This window comes from Bemisia tabaci, chromosome 2, assembly GCF_918797505.1.
Source record: "Bemisia tabaci chromosome 2, PGI_BMITA_v3".
Lineage (NCBI taxonomy): Eukaryota > Metazoa > Arthropoda > Insecta > Hemiptera > Aleyrodidae > Bemisia > Bemisia tabaci.
Genome location: NC_092794.1, coordinates 72,242,764 through 72,266,235, shown reverse-complemented (window position 1 = coordinate 72,266,235; position 23,472 = coordinate 72,242,764). Strand labels below are relative to the sequence as shown.

Genomic DNA, 23,472 nt, shown 5'->3' with positions numbered 1-23,472 from the left:
GAGATTTCGTCTAATTAAGACTGTTTGATTGCGCCCGCGGATAATTTTAATATCATATTTTCCACACTGTTGCGATCAAAGCTTTAATGAACTCACAAAAATACTCATTTTCGAAGTCAGTAACAGGCCAACTATCAGAAATTAAAAAGTGATCATTATCTATTCATGAAAAAAATACTAATAAAATTTACAACAATGTTTTCATCATATTACCTTGTTTCACAAAACTGGATATCAATAAATTGAGCATGCATCCGAACAATTGTTACAGCTATCTGCAGGGTGTTCCCTCAGATGTTTTTTTTTCTCTCTTTTTTAAGCTTTTAATTTTTGCTCGTTTACTTTTTTCTTATTTGTGATTTTTTTTCCTATTATAAACTGGACTGCGTTTGGTAGAAAGGAACCAAGCCAAACCATCTATTGCCAAATTTAATCGGGCAATTTAATTTGTTACAAGAGAATATTTGCGCGGATTTCTTTTGGAAATTTTAAAGAATTTGCTTCGCCTCATGCAGAAAATTCACTGAAGTTTGCACAAAACCCCGCATAACCAGTTTTATGTTAAAAATTTAACAGCCGAATTAAATTTGGGAGTAGCTATTGTGGCTTGGTTTCTTTCTGCTCAACGCGACCCAACGGAGTACGAGGCGTACCTAGTTATCTTCAAGTGTTGCGGCACTACCAACGAAGCATCCTCTTTGGCTAATCATATTTCAAATATTCAAAATATCCCGCGCAGATTGAAAGAAAAATATTTCACGAGGAATGAAATATTGGCAGGAATAAGTCTTCATCTTCATCAAGATCGGAAATTCATCCTTTATTCCACTTTACAAACAAATATAAGTAAAATAAATAGTCATGCCGAACAACAAGTTAACCACTTGGATTATCGAATAAATTTCAATGGAAGAGTCAGAGATGATGGTACCTTGTTGCAAAATTTAATCCAATTATAAAGCAGAGGTAAAATGAACGCTCTCCTACTTTAGTTTTTTAATACGTAATTTATTTGTATTATTTTATATTTTTTATACCCTAAAATGTCGCCGAATTTTTTATAAACCCGGTATTTATGGGTTGAATCAAATACTTTCTATTCTATTCTATTCTATTCTGATAAGTCTTTATGAAATTATGTGTCTCCGGCATGCACCAGTATGAACAAGGGCCCTAATTTTTCGGCAGCGTTCATCCTTCAGCTCACTGTCAGACGCAGAACTTACTCAACAGATATTTGGACGTATTTCTGTCAAACGGAACTATGTGCATTAAGACATGAGCCCTGAGATCCAAAATAATTTACGCATAATAGGGCTCACGTCATAATGCACATAGTTCCGTTTGGCAGAAATACGTCCATTTATGGATTCTCGTAAGAATTTGCGCAGGTTGCAACGAAGTTCCGGGATGATATGATAAGACGCGGTTTGCGCTTACTGATACTTGTCCCGGTCCATGACTCGAGGGGGAGGAAGAGGAGGAGGAGGAGGAGGAGGAGGAGGAAGGATAGTGCCCCGATTCATAAACCGCCGACTGTTCGGTATGAATGAACTCTCCCCCGCAACGACGGCGCTCTCGCGATTCGTGCTGCGCTCTAGCGGCGGCCGAGAGAACTAGCACTCGGAGAGGGGAGGCTCAGCAGTGGTCCCTCGGCGGCCGGAGGAGTTTGGAATTCAGTCGACTCCCGCGCGACCGGTCGGAAGCACTCGCCCGCTCTGGTCTCTAATATGTTTCATGGTGTCGTGACTTAACCTTTTGGATTACGGTGAAATGTGAATTTTATAACGCTCCGGCCATGGCTTTATTTTTTGTTTGTGTTTGTTTCCTGGAATTGTTCCTGAATTTTGTGTCCGCGAGTGATACCGGCTGCGACTGGCAACGGATTCTTAACGGCGGCGATGATCCGGATATGACGGTATTATTACAGTGTCGCTTGAAGACCATCAACAACGCGGATAGTGTCTTGTCGAATTTAACGAATTCCCAACTTGAAATGATAACCACCCTCAAGTTGGAGTGCAACGATCTGTTGTTCTACGAAAGCTCTCTTGACACGAGTACCATGATGATCAACCAGCTGAAAAACTTGCACGATCTGAAGTTGGAGTTCTGCAAAATACGTCAGATTCCATCTCACGTTTTCGGGAATCTGAACGAATTGCGGCAACTGGTGATCCGGTCGCACAACACCGACTGGTCGACTATGAACATGGAATTCGTTCAAGACAGCTTTACGGGGCTCCATAAATTAAAACATTTAGATTTGGCGGATAACAATATCGAGAAACTACCGCCGGAGTTGTTCTGTCCGTTGAATAAATTAATGTTTCTGAATTTGTCCAAGAACGGCATTCAGAACGTGTGCGATCTCGGGTTTTCGGACTGGGGCAACGGGCCCTCGGCCCCCGGTAAAACGTGCAACACGGGCTTGGAGGAGCTGGATCTCTCGTACAATGCAGTGTCTAAGATTACCGACAACAGTTTTACAAGTCTGCGTTCGCTTCAAAAAATGTACTTGCAGAACAACGCGATCTCGCAGATGGCCGACCGCGCCTTTGTCGGTCTCGCCTCGCTCCAAGTTCTCAACGTCTCGTCCAACAAACTTGTTGCTCTGCCACCCGAACTCTTCCAAAGTTCTCGTGACTTGAAGGAAATCTACATCCAGAACAACTCCATCAACATCCTTGCTCCAGGTCTCTTCGAAGGATTGGACCAGTTGTTAGTGTTGGATCTCTCAAAGAACGAATTGGATAACAATTGGATTAATCGCGACACGTTTTCCGGGCTAGTGCGTTTGATTGTGCTTAACCTCGGCCACAACAAGTTGACCAAAATCGATTCTCATATGTTTCACGATTTGTATAGCTTACAGATGCTCAATATAGAGCACAACAATATAGAAAGTATCACTGATAGTGCGTTTTATCAGTTGAGTAATTTGCATGAGTTAACTTTGTCCCATAATAACCTAGTGCGGGTGGAATTTCATTACTTTAGTGGTACGTATGTTTTGAATCGGTTATTCTTGGATCACAATCAGATCGAATTCATGAACGACTTAGCCTTCGAAAATTGTACAAATCTTAATGATTTAATTCTCAACGCCAACAAGTTAAATGATATCCCCAAAACTATTAATTCTCTCAAGTATTTGAAAATATTAGATCTCAGTGAAAATAATATTTCTTACGTTTCCAATCAATCGTTTACCGGCGTTGACCACTTATCAAGCCGTCGTCTTATGGATAACAAAATCTCCGACTCGAAGAACTCCACTTGTCTGCCCTCCCTACAAGTTCTGAACTTAGCTCACAACAGAATTGATTTCATCGAAAAGGGCGCTCTGAATCAAATCGAAACGTTGAATGCTGTTCGTTTAGATGGCAATGCAATCCAGGATATAAGTGGCATTTTCAATAACCTAGTGAATCTAGTGTGGCTCAACATTTCTGACAATAAAATCGATTACTTTGATTATTCTTTTATACCGAACAGCTTAGAATGGCTTGACATGCATAAAAACAACATTAACTACTTGTACAACAACAACAATAGTAATAATCTGCAAATCAAAATGCTAGACATAAGTTACAATAAACTTCATGAGCTGGACGAAAATATCATGCCGAACTCGATCGAGGTGTTGTACTTGAATAACAACTTGATCAAATCCATCAAAAGAAATACTTTTGTGAAGAAGGTGAACTTGCAGCGATGTATTTTGTTCGAGAACAAGATTGAAAGTTTGGATCTCTCCTCTTTGCGGCTGGGTAACAACATAAACTATCACGAGTTGCCGCAGTTCTACCTGGGTAATAATCCTATCTTATGCGACTGTAGCATGGAGTGGCTCCAGCAGATTAATTTCATAAACAACCTGCGCCAGTACCCGCAAATAATGGATTTGGACTCGATCAATTGTCGGCTCGTGAACAAGCATTCAGGTAACAAGATTCCGGCCGTGGAAGAGGTGGCTCACATCAACGAAGACAAAAACCCCGCCGAGCCGCCCAAGAAGCGTGAGCTGACCAAGCCTTTGTTGCAGATGAAATCGAGCGATTTTCTTTGCAAATACGAGACCCATTGCTTTGCGCTCTGTCATTGTTGCGACTTTGATGCTTGCGACTGTGAAATGACCTGTCCGACCAACTGTACGTGCTACCACGACCATCTCTGGTCGTCCAACATCGTTGACTGCTCGAATTCTGGCTACATCCACGTTCCGGCCAATATCCCGATGGACGCCACCGAGATCTACCTCGACGGCAACAACTTGAACCAGCTCAACAGCCACGTCTTCATCGGCAAAAAGAAGCTCGAGGTATTGTATTTGAACAATAGCAACATCAGCAATATCAACAACAAAACCTTCAACGGCGTCCCGTCCTTGAAAGTCCTCCACTTGGAGAACAACAACCTTAAAAAGCTCAACGGCTATGAATTCAATCAGCTTATCAATATTAACGAGCTCCACTTGAATAACAACTCCCTCGATGATATCAGCAATACGAGCTTTTCCAACTTGACGAAACTCAAACTCTTGGATCTGAACCACAACCGCGTCACGAATCTGAGCCCCGTTTTTTTAGGAGCCTCTCGCGACTCAGAAGATACGAACTTTGTTTCGGAATCCCTCCAGCTCAAACTCGACGAAAATCAATTTGACTGCAGTGTTTGCAACACCAACGTGGCCCTCATCATGGATCAGATCTCCAATGTGGCCAATTACGACAAGTTGCTGTGCAATGATGGCTCCTTGCTTATCGACTTCGTCAAAAGTTGCAACGATGCCTTCCAGAAAGCCTCCGCCCCGGCCAGTGACCCCATCAACACCACCGGTGTAAATAACACGGCCTTCTTTGCTACCTCCATCCTCAACGTCGATTACATACCCTTCATCTCGTCTAGTTTAGTTATTCTGATAATTATCATTCTTATCAGCATAATCATCGTGATATTTTCGAAGGAGATGTTGTTGTTTTTGTATGTCAAGTACAACGTGCGACTCTTCAGCCCCAGTTGTGACGCCAGTGATAAGCTTTACGATGGCTACGTAATTTATAGCATCAAAGATGAAGAGTTTATCAACGAAATCATCTACAAGCAGCTGCAAAACTTCGGATTTCAGCTGTGCTTGCATCACAAAGATATCAATGTGCGCTCAAATCAGTACCTAACCGAATCCATGATAGAAATTACCGAATCCTCGAAACGGTTAATTTTAGTTTTGTCCTTGAATCTAATCCAAAACGAATTAGAAACCTTCAACCATTTCCACAAAGCTCTGAAAGCCAATTTGGATAGGATTCAAAATAGTCAGAATAAAAACAAGCTCATCATAATTATTCTGCTAACATCAACAAATTTAATAAATCACAATACGCTGGTTAATATAGAGCTGCAGAAGCTGTTGTACAACTTGAAGAACAAGATCGTGGTGCTCAAGTACAACGACAAGCACTTCTGGAACAAACTGCGGTACTACATGCCGGACGTGAAGTTCTCGAGTCAGACTAACAACAAAGTCAACAAGTCGATAAACTGTGATTTTAAGAAGATAATTGTAAATAGCAACGGGAAAATAACGACTGCGTTAGGGAACGGTGCGCGGTACACGGCGGCGCCGATGGTCATGGCGACGGAGCCGTGGTACAAGATGTCGCCGCAAAGTTCGGTTGCGGTTACGCAAAGTACGAGCGTGTCGGAGGAATCTTCGCAGGAGGACGACCCTACGCACCACTCTTACGTCTCGATCGACTACCAACAAAGGCTCCGGCCGCAGACGCTTAACCACCACCACGTCTACTGCACTATCCCGGAGCCCATCTACAATTCGGCGTGCTCCAACAACGGCAGGACCTATTTCGTCTAGTCGTCTAGTCGTCCGATCTATTCCGTCTAGTCGTCTAGTCGTCCGATCCCGGAATCCTGGATCCTCGTCGTTCCTCGGCACAGTGCCTCCAGCCTCGCCCGTTGTTCGTTACGCTTTCGTCTGTTCCTAGTCAACTCCTAATGTAAGTGTTTTCTGTAAATCATAGTTTAATTTTCGAATCTCGTGTCCTTCTAATGTCACCGGGCAGCAGGCTCCCTCCTGTCCCCCTTCATGTCCTTTTTAACTTTCATCCCTCATGAAAATGGCACATGCGCAGATCAGCCACTTTGCAATTATTTCAATTGATATTTTTTCATTTTATCATCCGACGCAGTCTCGATTTTGGACCAAGAATAGTCGTTAAAAATCAGACAAATTCCAATTTTATGGTCCGAAAAGGGACCAAGTATACAAAATTAACTTTCTCCGAGGTGCTGACTTCAATACCTACTCTGAAGCAGTGCCACTGATCTGGGCTTTTGCCATCTAATCGAGGGCCTTTCAGCATTTCGGACGAAAGACGGAAATTTCATCGTTTTATCCGACGTTTATCCAAAACTGGTTCAAAATCCTAGCTATCGATCAGCAGCTTCAAGGATTGGTTTTTCCAAGTCATTTTTGAAGCTGTTGATTTATAGTTCCATTTTTTAAATTACATGTGGTTCTTCGTACACTGAACCTTGTACCTTAAAATTAATTTGCCAGAACCGTGAAAGATTACGATGGATATTTTTTTTTTCATATAGGTAATATCAAACTCGTATTGCTGGGGCCATTTTTGGTGAATCGTCGGTTACGAGAAATTGCCATTTAGTTCGTCTGCTTCACTGATGTACGTCTGTAGAAGGCTGTTTTTTAAATTGGTATTCATTTAGTTCTCAACGACTTTTTAGCAGCTTTTGCGAGCCTCTTTTTCGACTTGTCTCCGTAAGGGATGATTTTCCAAAGTGAATATTTTCCCTGTTAGTACCTCTTTCAGGTTGCCTTATCTCTGCCTGCTGTTCCGTTGCACGACTGACTAAGTAGGTTATAAAATTGAATGAATTATTTTTTAATATGAAGTCAAATTTAGCATACCTGTGAAGTTTTAATCAAAACTCTAACATTAAGCTTTTAGCCGAATTTTCATCTTACCTACATCCGCAAGACTATCTCTTCGATTCCATTCACTTCTGACTAAACTGGTCATTATTTTGCAAACTACCCATGTTCACGCATATGACGATAGTTAAAAAACACGCAAGTATCTGCATTGCAAATTCCGCGATTTCCGCCAACATTGTACCAAGGTCAGTTTTACGAAGAAAGTTCAGTCCTACCTATTCACACAAATAGTCTACGATTTTCTTTTAAAACATATATTTTTAAGGTGACTCACTTATTAACAAATTTAAAGTTGAATATTGGCGTTAGGCCCCTGAAAGCATGAAAATTGAGCTAAAATCGTCAAATTTTGCAATGTTGATACTTGTTTTTTCCCTGGAAGATTCCCCCCTTTTTTTTTAACACTACGCCAAACATACCAAGTAGAAACAAATATGTTGTTTTTATTTATAAATTCAAATTTTACGTACTGGCCGTTCAACTATCAACGAAAATCAGACAAGCAATAAGAACTTCGAAATGAAGGTAACCAGTGTCACGCACGACGTGTTAACAATCGCATGTAAAATTGGAAAAAAAAAATTAAAAAACTGAGTCGATCTTTGAAGTCGAAAAATTCGTAGCTCCATTGCAACAATTAAGTAAAGGTCTTCCCTTCCTCCTTTTTTTCTCCTTCTTTATTTAGGAAAAAGAACCCGGAAAATCTCCTTATTTCTTGGAATATTTTTCAATTCGTGAGAGAAATTACCATAAACGCTAGGAAAAACTGTTGAAAAATGAATCTTTTTCAGAGACTTGGAACGTCCTAAACGGAGATACTTTTCGACTCCAGAGATCGACTTGTAAAATCACCCCTCTCCTTTTCTTGATATCGAGGGTTGCCAACTACAAAATGCAACCTAAATTATGAGCAGTAACTTAAACATATGAATCAACAGCTGAAAATTGCAGTAATGAAGAGCTTGAGAACTTTGGCCGCCTCTTGTAAAGTTACACACTTCCTAGATTTCTCGACCATGAATTGATGATTGAAAGGTCCTGCGCCAAATTTAAAAACTATGATAATAGTCCCTAATAAAAATAACGACGTTTATGCCTTTGAGCTTTCACCGACAGCTTTGCATCTGTCAATTTTAATCACGTGTTTAAAGGGAGTATAGAGCGTTTACGGTTTACATTCGATTCTAAACGTAGGCATTTTTTTTTTATTTTTTATATTTTATTTAAATAATTTAATTTTTTTCTTTTAAAAAAAATCCAGTCCTTGCACCTATTTCTATGATCAGTGCATTAGTATTTCAGCTCCCTCTTTGACGCTTACTTGGACTGCATTTTGCAATTTGGACCTATAAAGTCCGGCCCGGTTTAAAAACAACGTATGAGCCATTAGTTTCCCTATGCACATAAGTGTTTTTTCAGACGAGCCAGAATTTATAGGTCCAAATTGCAAAATTCAGTCCACTATACACTTCTCTCTTCTCTTTTTTCAATGGCTATTAATTTCCTGATTGGCAGAACCGCGAAACCTCGACAGAATGCAATACCTATTTTTGGCCCTCTGATAATTTGATTCTCGAGAGAGGCCAAAACGCCTTTTTCGTGTTCAAAACTTACCCATCTTTTTTAAGGACGCCGACGTTTGCGGCGAAAAAGGCGGGAGTATTTGACACATACCAGTTCTCCTTTGGTTAGAAACAAAACCCGTATGAACCTTAATTGGGTGTTGCCAGATCCCCCCCCCCCCCCATTAAACATTTATTTTCGAAAAAAGGTATCTATTATTACTTATCCCTTTATATTTTTAGATGGACACTTATCTTACATTTGATCTCGAATGATTTTATCTGTAAAGTCGGAAGAAAAATTTTCATATATTTTCCAGAAAACTCTGATCAGAGGAAATCTCTTAACGTTGAGGACTCATACGGCGTTCTTCCCTAGCGCGGCAGAGTTAGCTCACCTCCCGAAGTCATGAGTCCCACGCAAAAAAAAAAAAAAATAAAACAAAAAAGAAAACAAAACCAAATAAGAAATAAAAGAGAAAGAAAAAGCGAGATGAAATCAGCTTTGCCTCTCCTGCCTCGCACCTTTATTTCATTTTTATTCTTTTTCTGCGATGAATTGTGAGCTGCATAGATAATTAACTCCGAGCATCTTTGCCGGCTCTCCTGGAAAATCAGTGATTTTATTTTGAATCGGAGGGAGGTCAGAGTCGAAGGAACTCAAGTGCGTTACAAAGTTGCAAAGTTAAACCTGACAATGTATAGCTATTTGTGTTTTTGCCAATGTGTATTCACATGCCTTTCAGGGTCAAGTTTTAATCCACGATTTTACGTTAATGAAGTATGAAACTGAAATCTCCCCGTCATTTAGCTGATATTGGAGTGCGACTGACGCGATTTTGACTGTTTCAAGGTTTTTTGGTGAAATTACCTATATTTTCAACCTCAAAACAACAGCATTTTACCAAAAAATCGTCAAATCACGTCATAAGTTCTCCATGACCAGCTGAATGATGCTCCAAATCTTTCTTGCATGATTGGTTAGCCTTGTTTTTTAACCGAAATTAAAGAAAAACTCGGGAAGGAGAGATGCATCCGTTTTTTCAGTAAGTAGGTACTCGAGGTAGAATTCCGCAACGTTATAATTCAATATAACTCTTATCACTCTAATTTTTTCAATATATAGAGCCCGCCGATTGATCTGGTTTCCATCACCAAAGATTCTGATCGGCTCTTGTTGTCTCGTTGTTAATAATGTATCTCTCGTTCATACAAACATGACCTACCTTTGATCATCTCAAAACGTTGCGATGGACTGACGTCCTCATGCCAAAAAGTTGATTCATTCATTTCCCTGAATAGGTCTGGACCATTTCGATGGCCAAAAAGCAACACCACCCATCTCCATTGTGGCTTTTCAAAATCTCTGCTCTTATTTTATTATTTCGAAAAGAAAAAGTCAACTATATACTTAGCGTGAATATTCTGGCAGTAGAGAAGAGAAATGAAGAGGTTTCCAGGATATTAAGTTGACTAGTTTTCCAACGAAAAAAAATAAAGTACGGCAGGAGGTCTAAAACGCCACAAACGGAGATGTGTGGTTAGCTCTTTGTCCATTGATTTGGATACTTTCGGATTTGCATGATAGTGAATCATGGTTTTATTTGTAAAATCGGCAACGGTGCATAGAGGAGTCCCGCGGGAGGGGGGCGTGGTCTTCAATATTATAAATGTTCGTTTTGATGTGGGTGACTGAAAATTGTACGCTTGCTCAAATAAAGGGATTGCAACGTGGCTGTGAAAAGCCCCGGAGTCCCGCGAGTTGTGATGTAAACGAAGCGAGTTTTTTTGCACATCTTAGCAGCCGCGGATCGCTCCGGCAAGTGTGTTTGTGTTGGAAAGCAGTTTGTACCTGTCGGCTTAGAATTTGAGACGTTGCCGCTGCTGAAAGCCGTCTGAGGCCGGCAGAAGTCCCGCAAGTTGGGGAAAGCTCGTAGAATATCGGGAAAACTTGATGGGCACCCGCACCATATCATTCCCAGCGGTGCTAGGTCATTTCTTCAACAGTTGTTTACATACTTACCACAAGTTTATCTTTTTGCCCACTAGTTTTGCATCCCACGACAGTATGTCCAACAGATGAGATGTCCTGCTGGTTTTTTCTCTAAATTTATCTGTCCTAACTGTAATTGAAACATGAACATTAGTAGAGCAGGGTTAAAATATTTAAACTTAATCCCGCAGCTTATATCGGTTTATAGGGAACAGCCCCACTATTTTAACTTTAGTAATTTTTCCTCTGTGACATAGGGTTACGTTTGCGTAACAACGCTGCATATTTCGTCCTGTTTTTCTTTTTTTTCATAAAAAAATTTATTCCCAAAATTTTGGAATTCTGTGGGAAAAATTTGGGACTCTATTTTTACGAAAGTAAAGGGGAGTAGGTAGGAAAGAAGTATCAAGAAAACTCGTAATAGGAAACAGTGTTTTAGGAACAATGACTTATACACCAACTCTCCAACTTTGTTAGAAAAAATATCCTCGGGACGTATTGACATCATGAAATGAAGATGAATCCCAAAAAACTACCGTAATGTTTGTTCCAAGAGCAAAGGTAGCTTCCTGCGATGGAAGCGATCTCTTGTTGTCTTTTGTTCCGCGATACTCGCTGATCCAAATTCGGAGGAGGCACAAAAGAGGAGCCTGGAAAGGATTCTTCACAGAGTCGCCTAATGAGATAAGGATGCGGTTTTTTTACGGCAAGTACTGCCGTGCTCAAGAAGAACGCCGTATGAACCTTCGGCGTTGCCAAATTTCCTTTGGTAAAACGCGAATTTCCTGGTAAATGTTTTGAATATTTTTCTTCCAATTTGCAGATAATGTTGTTAGCAGTTTCGCATAAAGTTCCTGAAAATCTCAAGGAAGAATATTCATAACTCTCCTCAAAAATAAACATTTTATCGAAGGAAATTTGGCAACTCTTGAATGCTCATACGGCGTTTTTCCTTAGCACAGCGAGGAGACGTGTATTTAAAATTGCATTCGGGCAACCTGGATCCCGGAGCACTTGGTGGCGCTTGGAGGTAGAAAGGAAGGCCTGAAAAGGTCCTGGAGAATCGAACCCGGGACATAAAAACGTGAATTATGAACGAATGAGAGGATGCCATCGGAGCAAGATGGAATCTGGTTTTGTTTCCTTTGACGAAGGGAAGCTGGCGTCCCCTGGCCGTGCCGGCCGTGGCGAAAGCGTTTGCAACGTCACAGAGCATGAATAATCAACGAAAACTAGTTCTTATTGAATTTTAATCCGTGAACTCGGGCCCCGCTGTCGCTGCTCATATCTCACCCCCGAGTAGAAATGCCCCCACCGGCCGCCTCGCCACGGCCCGGCTCCGGACGTGAAGCCAGGAATGCCGGCGAGATTTATGCACGCGGCAAATTAAATTTTGTGCTGATCTAACCCGAGCATAGGTTAAATCTTGCCTCAGTTTAAGATGAATATCCACCGTCCGTTGTCTTGATGAACATTCAAATCATTCCAATCGGCCTCTCGACAAGTTATGAATTAAAGCACAACGCTCCGTGTTATCTCTCCGAAATTCCGCAAGGAAAACGGATCTCACAACGGAAAGTCTGAAAATCAAATCCTAAACACAGAGTTGCCACAGTCTGGGAATGCCGGGAATCACAGGGAAAACCTGAAAATGTCAGGGAAAATGACGAAAATGTAGGGAAAATTTTTTGGGTTACCTTTTATTTGCGTAGGGTTGCTTTTTCTTAGGGTGGGTTCGACGTTTCGAACAACACATTTTGCCTGAAAACTGTCTCTCATAATGTCCTCTTCAGCATCTGGCATATCTTTAATGTCAGGGAATTTCATTTTCTAAATTTTGTGGCAACCCTGTAAATGAGAGTTGTTTCTGCATATTGGTTAAATGGGCAAAAATACAAAAGACGGCATTTGTAAAATCGAATCTCCATTTGATCTGTGTTCAACAGACTTGTTAGTATCTCGTTCAGGAGTCGATTTCAAAACCTCCCGTTGTGTGCCTTGTTTTCTACGTAAGATTTTGAAGAGAAATCACGTGACGTTTTCCTCTACTTCAGACTTTGTCTAGTAAACCGGCCGAGTTATGGATCATGGAGCCATAAAATGTAGTTCGTGGAGCCATGCTTATAGGTTCACGACCACTAAGGTATGGCTCAGAAAGCCATACTGTAGACGTTAAGTCACTTTGGTTAGAAATTATGGATCTCCAAGCCATTTTTTATGGGTCTCAGAGTCATACCTTTTTTTGAGTGGGGGAAACTCGAAACCGGAAAGCTCTAAATGCAGAAAATTCACTTTTTCACCTCAAAATTTCGTTTTTCCCTTCAAGGTCTGTGCAAATTCGTAACATGCGTACACTAAGATACTCTCACATAAGTTGGGCAATAATCAGGTATTCTCTGTCAAAGAGATATTGAAGAGGCACATTTCCCTTCGCCACTCGTTTATCTTGGTTTCACTCCTCGCATAAACTCCTCCATTATAACGGCATCACCGTCGGCTGACTTTCGACCCTGGACAATCCTGATCGAGCCTCCTTACGGCTGTCGGCGACTGTTACGCGAAAGTTCAAGAGAATCTTTGAGGTGTCAAGTAATCACGCTGGCCGGCGAGGCGAGGCAATTTGACAATTTCCCGGAGTCGGCCAAGTAAAATATTTACCGCCCCGAGTTTGCATTCCTTTGTGCAGAGCTGAGGTCCCCGCGAAGCTTTGACACTTGACTAGCCGAATGGCCACTTTGTGCTTTCCAAAGCCCGGCTCTAAGCGGGCCTTATTTGACCTCCTTCGTTTATTCTTCGCGCCGCTGTTGCCGGCATGGTTTCACGTTCCTCGGATCTGTAGGCTCCTTTTCTGCACTGGAAAAAAGTCGCTTGGATCTAGAGTCCAGACTCTCGAAAACGACGACAAGAAAAATTTTCTTGATTCAAACGGATTTTTGCTTGGATCAAAAGAAAATCCGCTCGAATTAAGAGGCTTGGTTCTTGATTTTGGCAAAAATGCGATTGAATCAAGAGTATTTGCTCTCGTCAATGTTTTTAAGAGTCTTGACTCCAAATCCAAGGGTTTTTTATTCCATGTGCTGTGCCAAGGAAAAACGGCGTATTAGCCATCAGGTGTTGCCGTATTTTATTTGATGAAAAATGAATTTACTCGGAGAGTTATGAATATTTTCCCCCAAATTTTCCCGACCATTTGTACGCAATTTAATCCAAAAACTTTAAGGTAAATTTTCCCCCAAAATACATTTTTATCCGGAACAATTTTGCAACCTGTCCATACGGCGTTCTTTTCTTAGCAAGGCAGTTTTGGTACAATCATTCAGAAACGATTTGCAAAACTGATAAGAATGAACAATAAGAATCACGTATCCGTGTCAAGATCGTATGATCGTTTCTATCGGACGAATCATGTAGATATACTTAGGTATGTATTTTGATTGATGCCTCCAGCGGGAACATCTTCCGTTTTGACGAATAGTGTGAATCATGCCATATATTTCGTTGCATCTATGGCAGTGGCGTGGCGTGCATTGCGATGTATGGATTGTACTGCCCTTTAAACCTATGGCAAAGAATCGATTATCAAGGTGTTCGCTGCGAACACCCTGTTTATCGATCCATAGGTTTAAATGGCCTAACAATCGATATATCGCAAAGCACGCCACGCCACTGCTCTATGGCCAAAGTGTAAAACCGCGCATCTCCGTTTGCGCCGTTGCAGACTTCCCGCCATACTTCATTTCTTCTTTGGAAAACTAGTCAACTTAATTCAATGAAAAGTGCCTTGATTTTTCTTCCGGACTAGCAGAATATTCTTTATAAATTGCGAGCTATAAAGTTGGCCAGTTTCTCTTAGAAAAAAGAAATAGGTAGGTGTGGAAATTCTGAAACACCGCAACGGAGTTAAGTACGTGGTTTCGCACTTTGGCTATCGATATAGCACTCGGTCGCTTCAAGCGATCATCACGAAAAATCTGAAACGGTTATCCCCAACGTCATCAATGAAATCACCCCTCGAAGAATTCCCGGGTTGAATAACGGGTCAGCGGGCTGATTATTGAAATTGATGGACGAAGAAATAGACAAAGAAGACCATAAAGATATGGAGGGATCTTATTGGTGGAAGCTGGTGGTTGCAATGGACAAAGGAGGTAGATAATAGACTAACTAACGGCAACCCATGAGTGACCCGATAGTTAGTCCATCATTTTCTCCCATAGTCCATAGAAACCGCCGATTTCAACCAATAGGATCGCTCCATACTCTCTATATCTACTTTGTTTATCGCTTTGTCTATCAATTTCAATAATCAGCCCGCAGGGGTTCTATATTTTTCGGAGTGTGATAGTTCATCTATTATGTTTTATAACACAATAACACGTGCTATTATCATCATTCATCATTTACGGCATCCTTGAAAAGTTGTGGACCTAGTTTTTTGGACGCATTTTCTTGCCTTTTGTCAGTTCTCATATTTTAATCAGCGAAACAGGATTTTACAACGCATGCAATCGACCCTTTTAGGTCCTATGTTCATCAATAGATCACGTACACTCGAAAAAAATGGCTTGGATCCAGAGTCCAGACTCTGAAAAACATTGACAAGAAGAAACACTCTTGATTCAATCGGACATTTTGCTTGAATCGGAAGGAAATCCGCCTAAATCAAGAGGCTCGAATCTTCGATTGAAGAAAACATCTGATCGAATCAAGGGTATTTTTTCTTGTCAATATTATTAAGAGTCTAGACTCTACATCCAAACGATTTTATTCTCCAGTGTACTTTAAAGCGGCGACGTTTTTTGGTAACATGTTCGTCAATAGATCACATCCTTAAAAGCAATTTCTATCTCAGGTTCAACTTTTGAACTTGAGAGTTACATGCAGGATTTTTCTCAGCGATCATAGCGTTTCCCAAGTGGCAACGCCCGCGATTAGCATTTGAATGTTTGGTGACCAAATAAACCATGGTGGTTAAAGGCCAACATTCTATCTCGACTTACTTTGAATCGCTCGGGGAAGACCTCCAGAGGCGAGAAATGGTCTGCTGTCGGGATTTTCTCGTGACCCAGAGACAGAAGTGGGTGGCTGCGCGCTTAAAGCCCGGCTTTGGCAGTTCGACTTTCATGTTGCATTTTCCTCGCCAGTGCATACCTACAGTTAAGACTTCAGTCTGAATCCTCACTCCAATTTCAGCAAGCTCGGCTTTGGTTTCGTTGCCAAGTTTCCACTACTATCACCTTATTTCAAATTGGATTTTCTATTCCACTATTCGGACGAAGGAGAAGGTGTTATCCTTTTTTAGGCCAATTTTGAACGTAAATTCAGTTGAATCTTATCGGCACTCTTTTCTATCCTCCCCTATCATCCCTTTCAAAGGATGATCGAAATTTTCATAATATCCCGACCTTCTCTGGCGTCCAAACTGAAAACGCCGTACCTCTAATCCATATTTTTTCAAAAATTCCGGACAGAATACTGTTTGGCGAGAGGACTGACATAAATATATCTTTCATTTTTTTGAGTCAACTCTTGCATATCATTAGGGACTCAAAATGAAAGTATAAAGCCTTTCGGCAATTGGTTTTCTTGTTAAAAGGGCAGTACGTGTGGAAGAAAAATACACATTTGAAACGGAGTTACGGCGTTTTTGCTAGTGGCTTTGCGATGTATCGATTGTTATGGCATTTAAACCTACGGTAAAGAATCGAGTATTAAGGTGTTCGTTGCGAACACCCTGTTTATCGATCTTTTTCCATAGGTTTAAACGGCATATCAATCGATATATCGCGAAGCACGCCACGCCTCTGGTTTTTGCTCTGGACGGCAGATCTACCTTCAAGTGCGTCAAGCAATTTTAACAGGTCGAGCTTAGGATTGAGGAAACAAGAGTATTTCAATTTTGCTCGGTAACAGTGTTCCATATTTGACTCGGTAAAAAAATAGAAACGAAGAACAACGGAATAACAACTCTTTTTAATAGATATATATATATTTTTTTTTTATTTTATTTGCCAAAATGAAAGAGTCCAACCTCCCAGAATTTCCTGCAAGAACCAAGGTGCGTAATCTTGCCTATCGGAGCGCATTTGGTCTCGTCCTCTGGATTCGCCTCGAACGGTTTTCTCTATAAAAGAGAATTCTGGAAGGAAAGTCTCATTTGGACGTTTTAAGTGGAGAAGCCGAGCTGAATCCAAATGATCGCAAAGCGGCAACGGGCTCGAGTCCTGGCTGGGGGAGAAAAAGAAAAAAAAATGTTTGTTCAAGAATGCAAGAAAGAGTTAAGTGAAAAGAAAGTCGTTTCATTACCCATGCACGTTAATTCGAGCGTTCCTCCTGGCGGTGGGCGGCAGGTCCCCTGCGAACAGCGTCGTGGCGTGCTTTGCGATGAATCGATCGACCTGCCATTGAAATCTATGGGGAAGGATCGATTATCAGGGTCGCGACGACACCTTGATAATCGATTCTTTCCCGTGGCTTCAAATGGGAGGATCGATTGTGCACGCTCGCCTCTGACTGCGAGGGCTATGAATTAAAACTTTCCTAGCTTTTTTCTTGCACTCTAAGTCGGAGGTGCTGCAGGACCCCGCGACCTTTGCAGCTCTGTAATTGCGCATCGCTTTGGGATTCAGTTCGCGTCATCGAAAGCTATTTCAGACAGATCGGCAAAACGCATTTCATTCTCGCGCGTGACCCCGGCTCTCCGTTCGGAAAAGAGCTATATAGCACTCACTTAACTGAATACTTGAACCTGTCGAAACTCCACGAGCAAGGTGTAGCAGGGCGATTTTATTTTTAGGTGAACCTTCCTGGGTATTCGTAAAGAGGCGTTTTATCGGCTTATTGAACTATCTTCGTAGGTTTTCCTGAAATCAAAGCTTAGTGATATCGGCTGTCACAAAAGTTTTAAAAATACGTTTCTCAAAAAAAGAGCATTATACATTTACGAAGGATGGTTTTTCGGGTACCTTAAGTACCCTAATTCAAGGAAAATGAAGGATAGGATAAACGTGTAAAATAAGTCTTGGAAGATCCTCTTTAGTTATTTAACACTTGTGTGTTTAAAAATGAAACCTCTTAAAAAGTCCTTTTGGAAGAACTTTTTAAGCAAATGTTTACCGAAGAAAGTACCCAAAAGAGTTTCTTTCTTTGTACATTGAAACATTTTTGCCCTTTTTTAATAACTTATTTGCTACTTAGCTAAGTGCTTCAAAAGTCACTATCACTAAAAAAGCGTACACAATGTACCTCTGATTTCGGTTTTGGTATCCGGAGTCGAAGCTTTTAGATTCCATTAAAACTGCTCGTAAATGAAAAAAAATGCAGCAGGTTATCGCGATCCAAATTGTAGTTGCGACTCAAGCTCCCTACTATCAATGAGGTTAACTTAACATAATCTTTAAGGGACAGTATTTACACTTTACTTACTGCTGAAGAATACTTAAAATTCGAAAAAAAAAAACCGTTTCAATTTATATTCGCGAAGGCTTTCAAATGGCGTTTCTTCATACACTTATTTCGAGCGAGATTTACATGCTTTAGGTTTACATTTAGCTTTCCATCCAGTAGAAATTTTCAACAAGTAAGGAAAACCGTATGACCTTATAACTACGAGCCCTGAATTTTCAGTCAGCACATTTTTTCGTCCTCTTTTTTTTTTTTTTTTTTTTTTTGTTTGATTTTTTTTTGTCTCATGCGAGGCTTGGATTTTTCGGCAACCCTAGGTCCCGTGACACGGATCCTGTCTCAGACAGGTCGGAATCTTTCCTCCAATCTGGAGACAAGTCCCAAAACTCTCAAGTTTCACTTGTTTACGACGTTGCAGGGAAGTTACCTAATTATTTCCCTCCGTCACACGCACCCCTCGAAGAATCATAGCACCGTACTTTTTATCCAAATTAGTCCCGGGCCGGTGTGAGGATTTGAATTATTCGGTTTATCGCGGGTAATCAATAAATAAATTAAGAAAGGGTCAAATCGAACGTGAAAAAGAGCCAGGTCGACGGTTGCCTGAGCGGAGCCCTCTTTGGAGCGGCGAGTAGCCAGAGATCAGTGGCGTGGCGTGAATTGCGATATATCGATTGATATGCCATTTAAACCTATGAAAAAAATCGAATATCAGGGTGTTCGCAGCGAACACCTTAGTAATCGATTCTTTACCATAGATTTAAATGGCGAGATATCGATAATCGATTATTCACGCCACGCCACTGCCGGAGATGCGGCCGTTCGGCAAGCGTGGAAATCCGAGTCTCGTTATTTAAAAGTTTTATTACTCCGGGCCACGAAATCACCTCTGGTCGAGCGGCGCACGGAGATCGTAGTTAGGAGACCCCTAGAATTTAATGGCGCATCTTCCAATCAAAGTTGCAACATCGTGCTCCTGCCCCAATCCAAAGGGTGTTTTTCAGCTTCTTGTTTTATCTGCACCGTTTGAATATCAAGAAAATTGGGAATTTTGGTGTCTTGGACCATTTGAATTTGAAGAAAATTAGGAATTTTAGTGTCTCACCATAAGTTTATAGTCTTCCCCCCTTTCTTTTCTTCTTTCGCTGAATCTGATAAAATAATATCTCTACATGTCCGGTGATGTGTAACATCTTGTAACAATTAACTTTAAACTCCTCAAATGCAGTTCAAGAAATGCTAGTAAACGTATATTTTTTTACGTAAAAGTTTCAACTGCACGATATTTTTCCCTGCGAGAACAGTAAAAATTAAGTAATATCTCTTTAAGAAAGATTTTACCGTACTTTTGGTAGGACAAGACACTTCCCCAGTCAAAATAACAGACAACAGGGTTTGCGTAGCGCTCGCATTTTTTTTTTTTTTTTTCTTTTCTTTTTTTTACGATCTGTGTACGACTCTTAAAGTACCTAGTTCTGTTGCCTTTTTTGAAATCTCGGGTTTTTCTTCTTTTTTTTTTAAATTTTTCAATAGCTTGCTAGAACAGAGGAGATCTTAAGCGATTTGATCCTCAAGTGGCGTTTGGTACACGGACATGTAGTTTAAACATCATGTGCTCACTCTTATAAAATTAGGTATTTTCTTGAACCGGTTAGGCAACAAGGCATCCGATAGGAATCTACTCTAAACGACGCGCGGCTCGAGGCGATCTTGTATTCTCAACTGACAAGTCTTAGAGTCCTCGTTGCCATGACAACGCCTTTTCCCGTAACTCTCCAATGGTATCGAGTAAATTAAAATCGGATTCGGCAACGCTGCGTCGAAGCCAGGCAGCCAGGTTTAGCTTGAAGTGTTACACTTCAAAATCTACCTGTGTTTGTGTGTCTACCGATTGGATCTTGTTCCCCTTTTCCTCTCGAAATACCGTTCTGGGGCCCTCAAAAATCCGTCCCCGTCTTCTGCCAACGTGCAGGCAACTCGTTCTAGAACAGAACCCCGAACCCTCATCTTCGCGGTTAGGTCCAGCCCAATGGCCATTTGAAAAAAGCTTGTGTTTTTGACGAAATTCTACGTACAAATGTAAATCGCAGAAACGTCGATTTAGGCAAGAAGCCCAACCTTTGATTAAACCCTAAAGTGAATCCGTCGTTTCTTCAACACAGTTCTGCTCTCACCTTTGCGTATCAGCCAAATTTAGTCCTGTCAATTTGATCAAACTATATACTCCAAATTTCTTGAGTCCCCTTCACAACTTATATTTGCAAGTGTGAGCTCTTGACATGTTTTATGGTTTAAAAAAAATCTGCAACGTGGCCATGGATCTTGATATCCTCTCAAAAGTTGCATTTTTTGCGCTTAAAAATCCCACCGATTTTTTTTTTCTCTTTTGATCAAGTCTTATTTTGCAATTTTCAGTTTTGATTCATATTTCATGCAGATGTTTTAACGTCCTCTTTCACGACTAAAGTTTCGCAAGTAGTTTGAACAGTCACTGATAAGTTTAATTTACTTTTATATGGTCCTTGTTACATCCCCACCTTCTCAAAATTCGTTGATTAATAACTAACATTTTTTGGTCGGTGATCGCTCTTTAGACTCCAATTGTAAAAATCACCAAATTCTATTTTTTTTTTTACAAATATGCCCAGTTTTCACATGGAACTAACCTCCCGCCACATGAAATCGTCCCTTTTCATACTGATCTATGTAATCGAATTTATTTTTTCTTTGCGCTTAATTTTGTACCTTTATGAAACTTTCTTGTAATTATACTGCTCGTAAGTTTGTAATTTATCGAACATGTAAGGGAATCGAAGAGATTATCTTGCAATAACGAAGGAGCAAGAGAATATCTTGCTACAACTAAGAAGCAATTCGATGCCTATTTTTTTCGCACTGCGCTCTTTTGTAGGATCGTCTGGAAGAAAGCCGAAAGCTTTAAGACATGTACATTAACTGTTTTCTAATTATTACTATTATTTATTTTTTTCTATGCAATATGTTCTTCCAAGAAGTAACGATGATTGAGATGTCATTTGTTTTCTAAGAATAAACTAAAAAATCAAACGACTATCCTTCCAGACTTTCTGAAAACATACAACATTTCCTTTAACTTAGTCAATTGTATTCAATTTGTTTTCCTGATACCACGGCTATTTTCCTATGGCGAGACATACTGTCTTACCGTATAAGAATTTTTTGTGATGGTAAAAATATAAATTTTGATGGTCCCCCTCATCTTTTTTCAATCAGAATCATACTGTCGTACCACCTCAAGTATCCTCAGAATTACCAATTGGGGAAAGTAATTTTCCTGAATTTATCGTATGTGATACGGATGGTCAAAAGGTATATTTTATTCCGTACTTTTTCCTCGCAGGTATGTCCTGTTGAAAAAAGCCAGTCACCATAAAATTCAGTGTTCACTTCTTTCTAAATTTTTGTAATTGATGATAAATTTGTTTTATTTATTGAACTTTTTTACTGTGTATTGAGACTTCAATGCGTTTTTCTCTCCGACGAACTGTGAAACGCATTTTCTAATTTGTTAAGTATATTTAAATTGTGATATTATTTTTAAGGATATTGTGTTTGTTGGAAAAAATAACTCGATATTGATGATTTGCCTGTCTTAGATCCAGCTATATTCGCAGCTGGATTTATTTTTTACTTGTAGCGCTGTCTTTTTTATCTCTTTCTTTTGTTATATTTTTCCTTCTTTTGTACAGTGTAATAAAAATGAATAAATAAAAAATTGAAAGAATACTCCATGCTGGTTCCTAATTTAGCTATCAATCCTTTCATGAAAACAAAAATTATTTTCATAAAAGAGTGTCGTAGAGGGAGTTCAAATCTCTTTTAAGCCAGATAATCGGGTGACATTTTTCACTGCTTTGGTGTATTTTTTCCTCTCTTCCGTGTTTTGTCCTCCGTTTCACACCTTTTTTTATTATTGCATTTTACCACAACCTGGAACAAAGATTCCCAACAAAAATCCACATTTTTTTGGTATTTGCACATGAGGGTAATTTGATCGTAGGAATTCGAGGCAAGAATTCTCTGGTGTTAATTAACGATATAAAGTTTGGAGGAAGGATTTGGCGCAGATGAAACCAGACCTGATCTACATCAAAGCATACAGGCAAGAGAGGAAAAAAGACACCCAAGAAATATTTTGAATAAAAATAACGCTCCGATGAACTTTTGATATCCCAGGGAAATGACCTCTTTAAAAAAAGGCGTTGACGACACTCTCATTCTAATTATCTTGCAGCCTTAGCGATGTAGGCAAAAATTAGGACTTTTCAATATGCTCATTTTTTAACATCGTTACTTGACTAAGTATTTAACGAAAGTCTGCTAATCTGAAAATTTCCATTTTATTTTTTTACCCATCTGTTGATAAATTTGAAACTTCAAGGAGAAATTAGGAGAAAAGACATTTACCTGTCTTCATTGTCGCAGTCGGGTTTAATGGCAGTGGAAAGATGCTCAATTAAAAGTAGTAAAACTGGAGAAAAAAAAATTGGCAAAAATTGCTTTTTCCGTAAGAGGATATCTCAACTTACTTAATTTTTTAAGAGTCTGAGATATGTAGGTTAATTCACACTTTTAAAGAGAGTTTCACTCACTGCTACTGAAGGTAGAAAAGCACGTAGCTCAAATTACGACGTCACAAATTTCCTGCCGTACTTTCATGAAGGACAACCAATCATCGGTGTCCCATGAGATATCTTAAAATATTTCTTCAAAAAGATTTTCGTAAAAATAATTTTATGTGGCACTATTTTTATTCCTAAAAAAGTGAAATTCGAGTGGAGAAGGTAAATAAAACCCACAATCACGCATCTTCCTTTGTCTTCATATGCAGTTGGCATTTTAAACAATGAAACAGAATCTATTTATTCATTCCTTAAAGCTGAAACTGTTTAAGTAAATCATCTTCAGACCTCATTTTCGTCACCTGACTTTTTGACAGTCTGAAAAAAGAGACAAATAAGAAAATAGGGCAAACTCAAATCAATTTGTCTCTCTTAAATTTCCTCTAAAAAACTTTGCAGCAAAGGAAAAAAAGGTAAAAGAACCAATCATTTGTTACCTAAAGAAGATTATCGCATGACCTAAGAGTAAAGTGACTTTTCATTATACTTGTCTCAGCTTTACTAACTTAGTAGCCACACTGAGAAAGTTTTTCATCCGAAAAAATTCGCTTTTCAGAAAGCTGTTTTTAGGATTGCCTGCGCAGAATACGGTAGAATAGCTGAAATTGTAATTATATCCAGTCATTCAAATATGATGTCTCTTTAAGAATGATCAGAGAGGAAATGACAAACAATAAGCAATCGTATAGCCCAAACTTAAGGTACAATTAAATACGTAAATGTATTATGCCGTGCTAAGGAGGAAAAACGCCGTATGAACCTCCGAGAGTTGCCAAATTTCCCCTCTTCAAATGTTAAATTTTGAGAAAAATGATGAATATTTTTATCTGAAATTTTCTGATAATTTAGATTACATTGCGATGAAAATTTTCT

The 23,472-nt window shown here is 39.9% G+C and overlaps 1 protein-coding gene across 1 annotated transcript; it reads left to right on the top strand.

Moving 5' to 3' along the window:
- Positions 1–1,545: 1,545 nt before the first annotated feature.
- Positions 1,546–21,703, top strand: LOC109032034 (toll-like receptor 6). The gene has a single exon (XM_072296197.1). The coding sequence runs from the start codon at positions 1,799–1,801 to the stop codon at positions 5,873–5,875; it is 4,077 nt and encodes a 1,358-aa protein (XP_072152298.1). The 5' UTR covers positions 1,546–1,798; the 3' UTR covers positions 5,876–21,703.
- Positions 21,704–23,472: the final 1,769 nt, after the last annotated feature.

Excerpts from the sequence above, each read along its gene's own strand:
- LOC109032034 (XM_072296197.1), top strand. The coding sequence starts at position 1,799 with ATGGCTTTATTTTTTGTTTGTGTTTGTTTCCTGGAATTGTTCCTGAAT.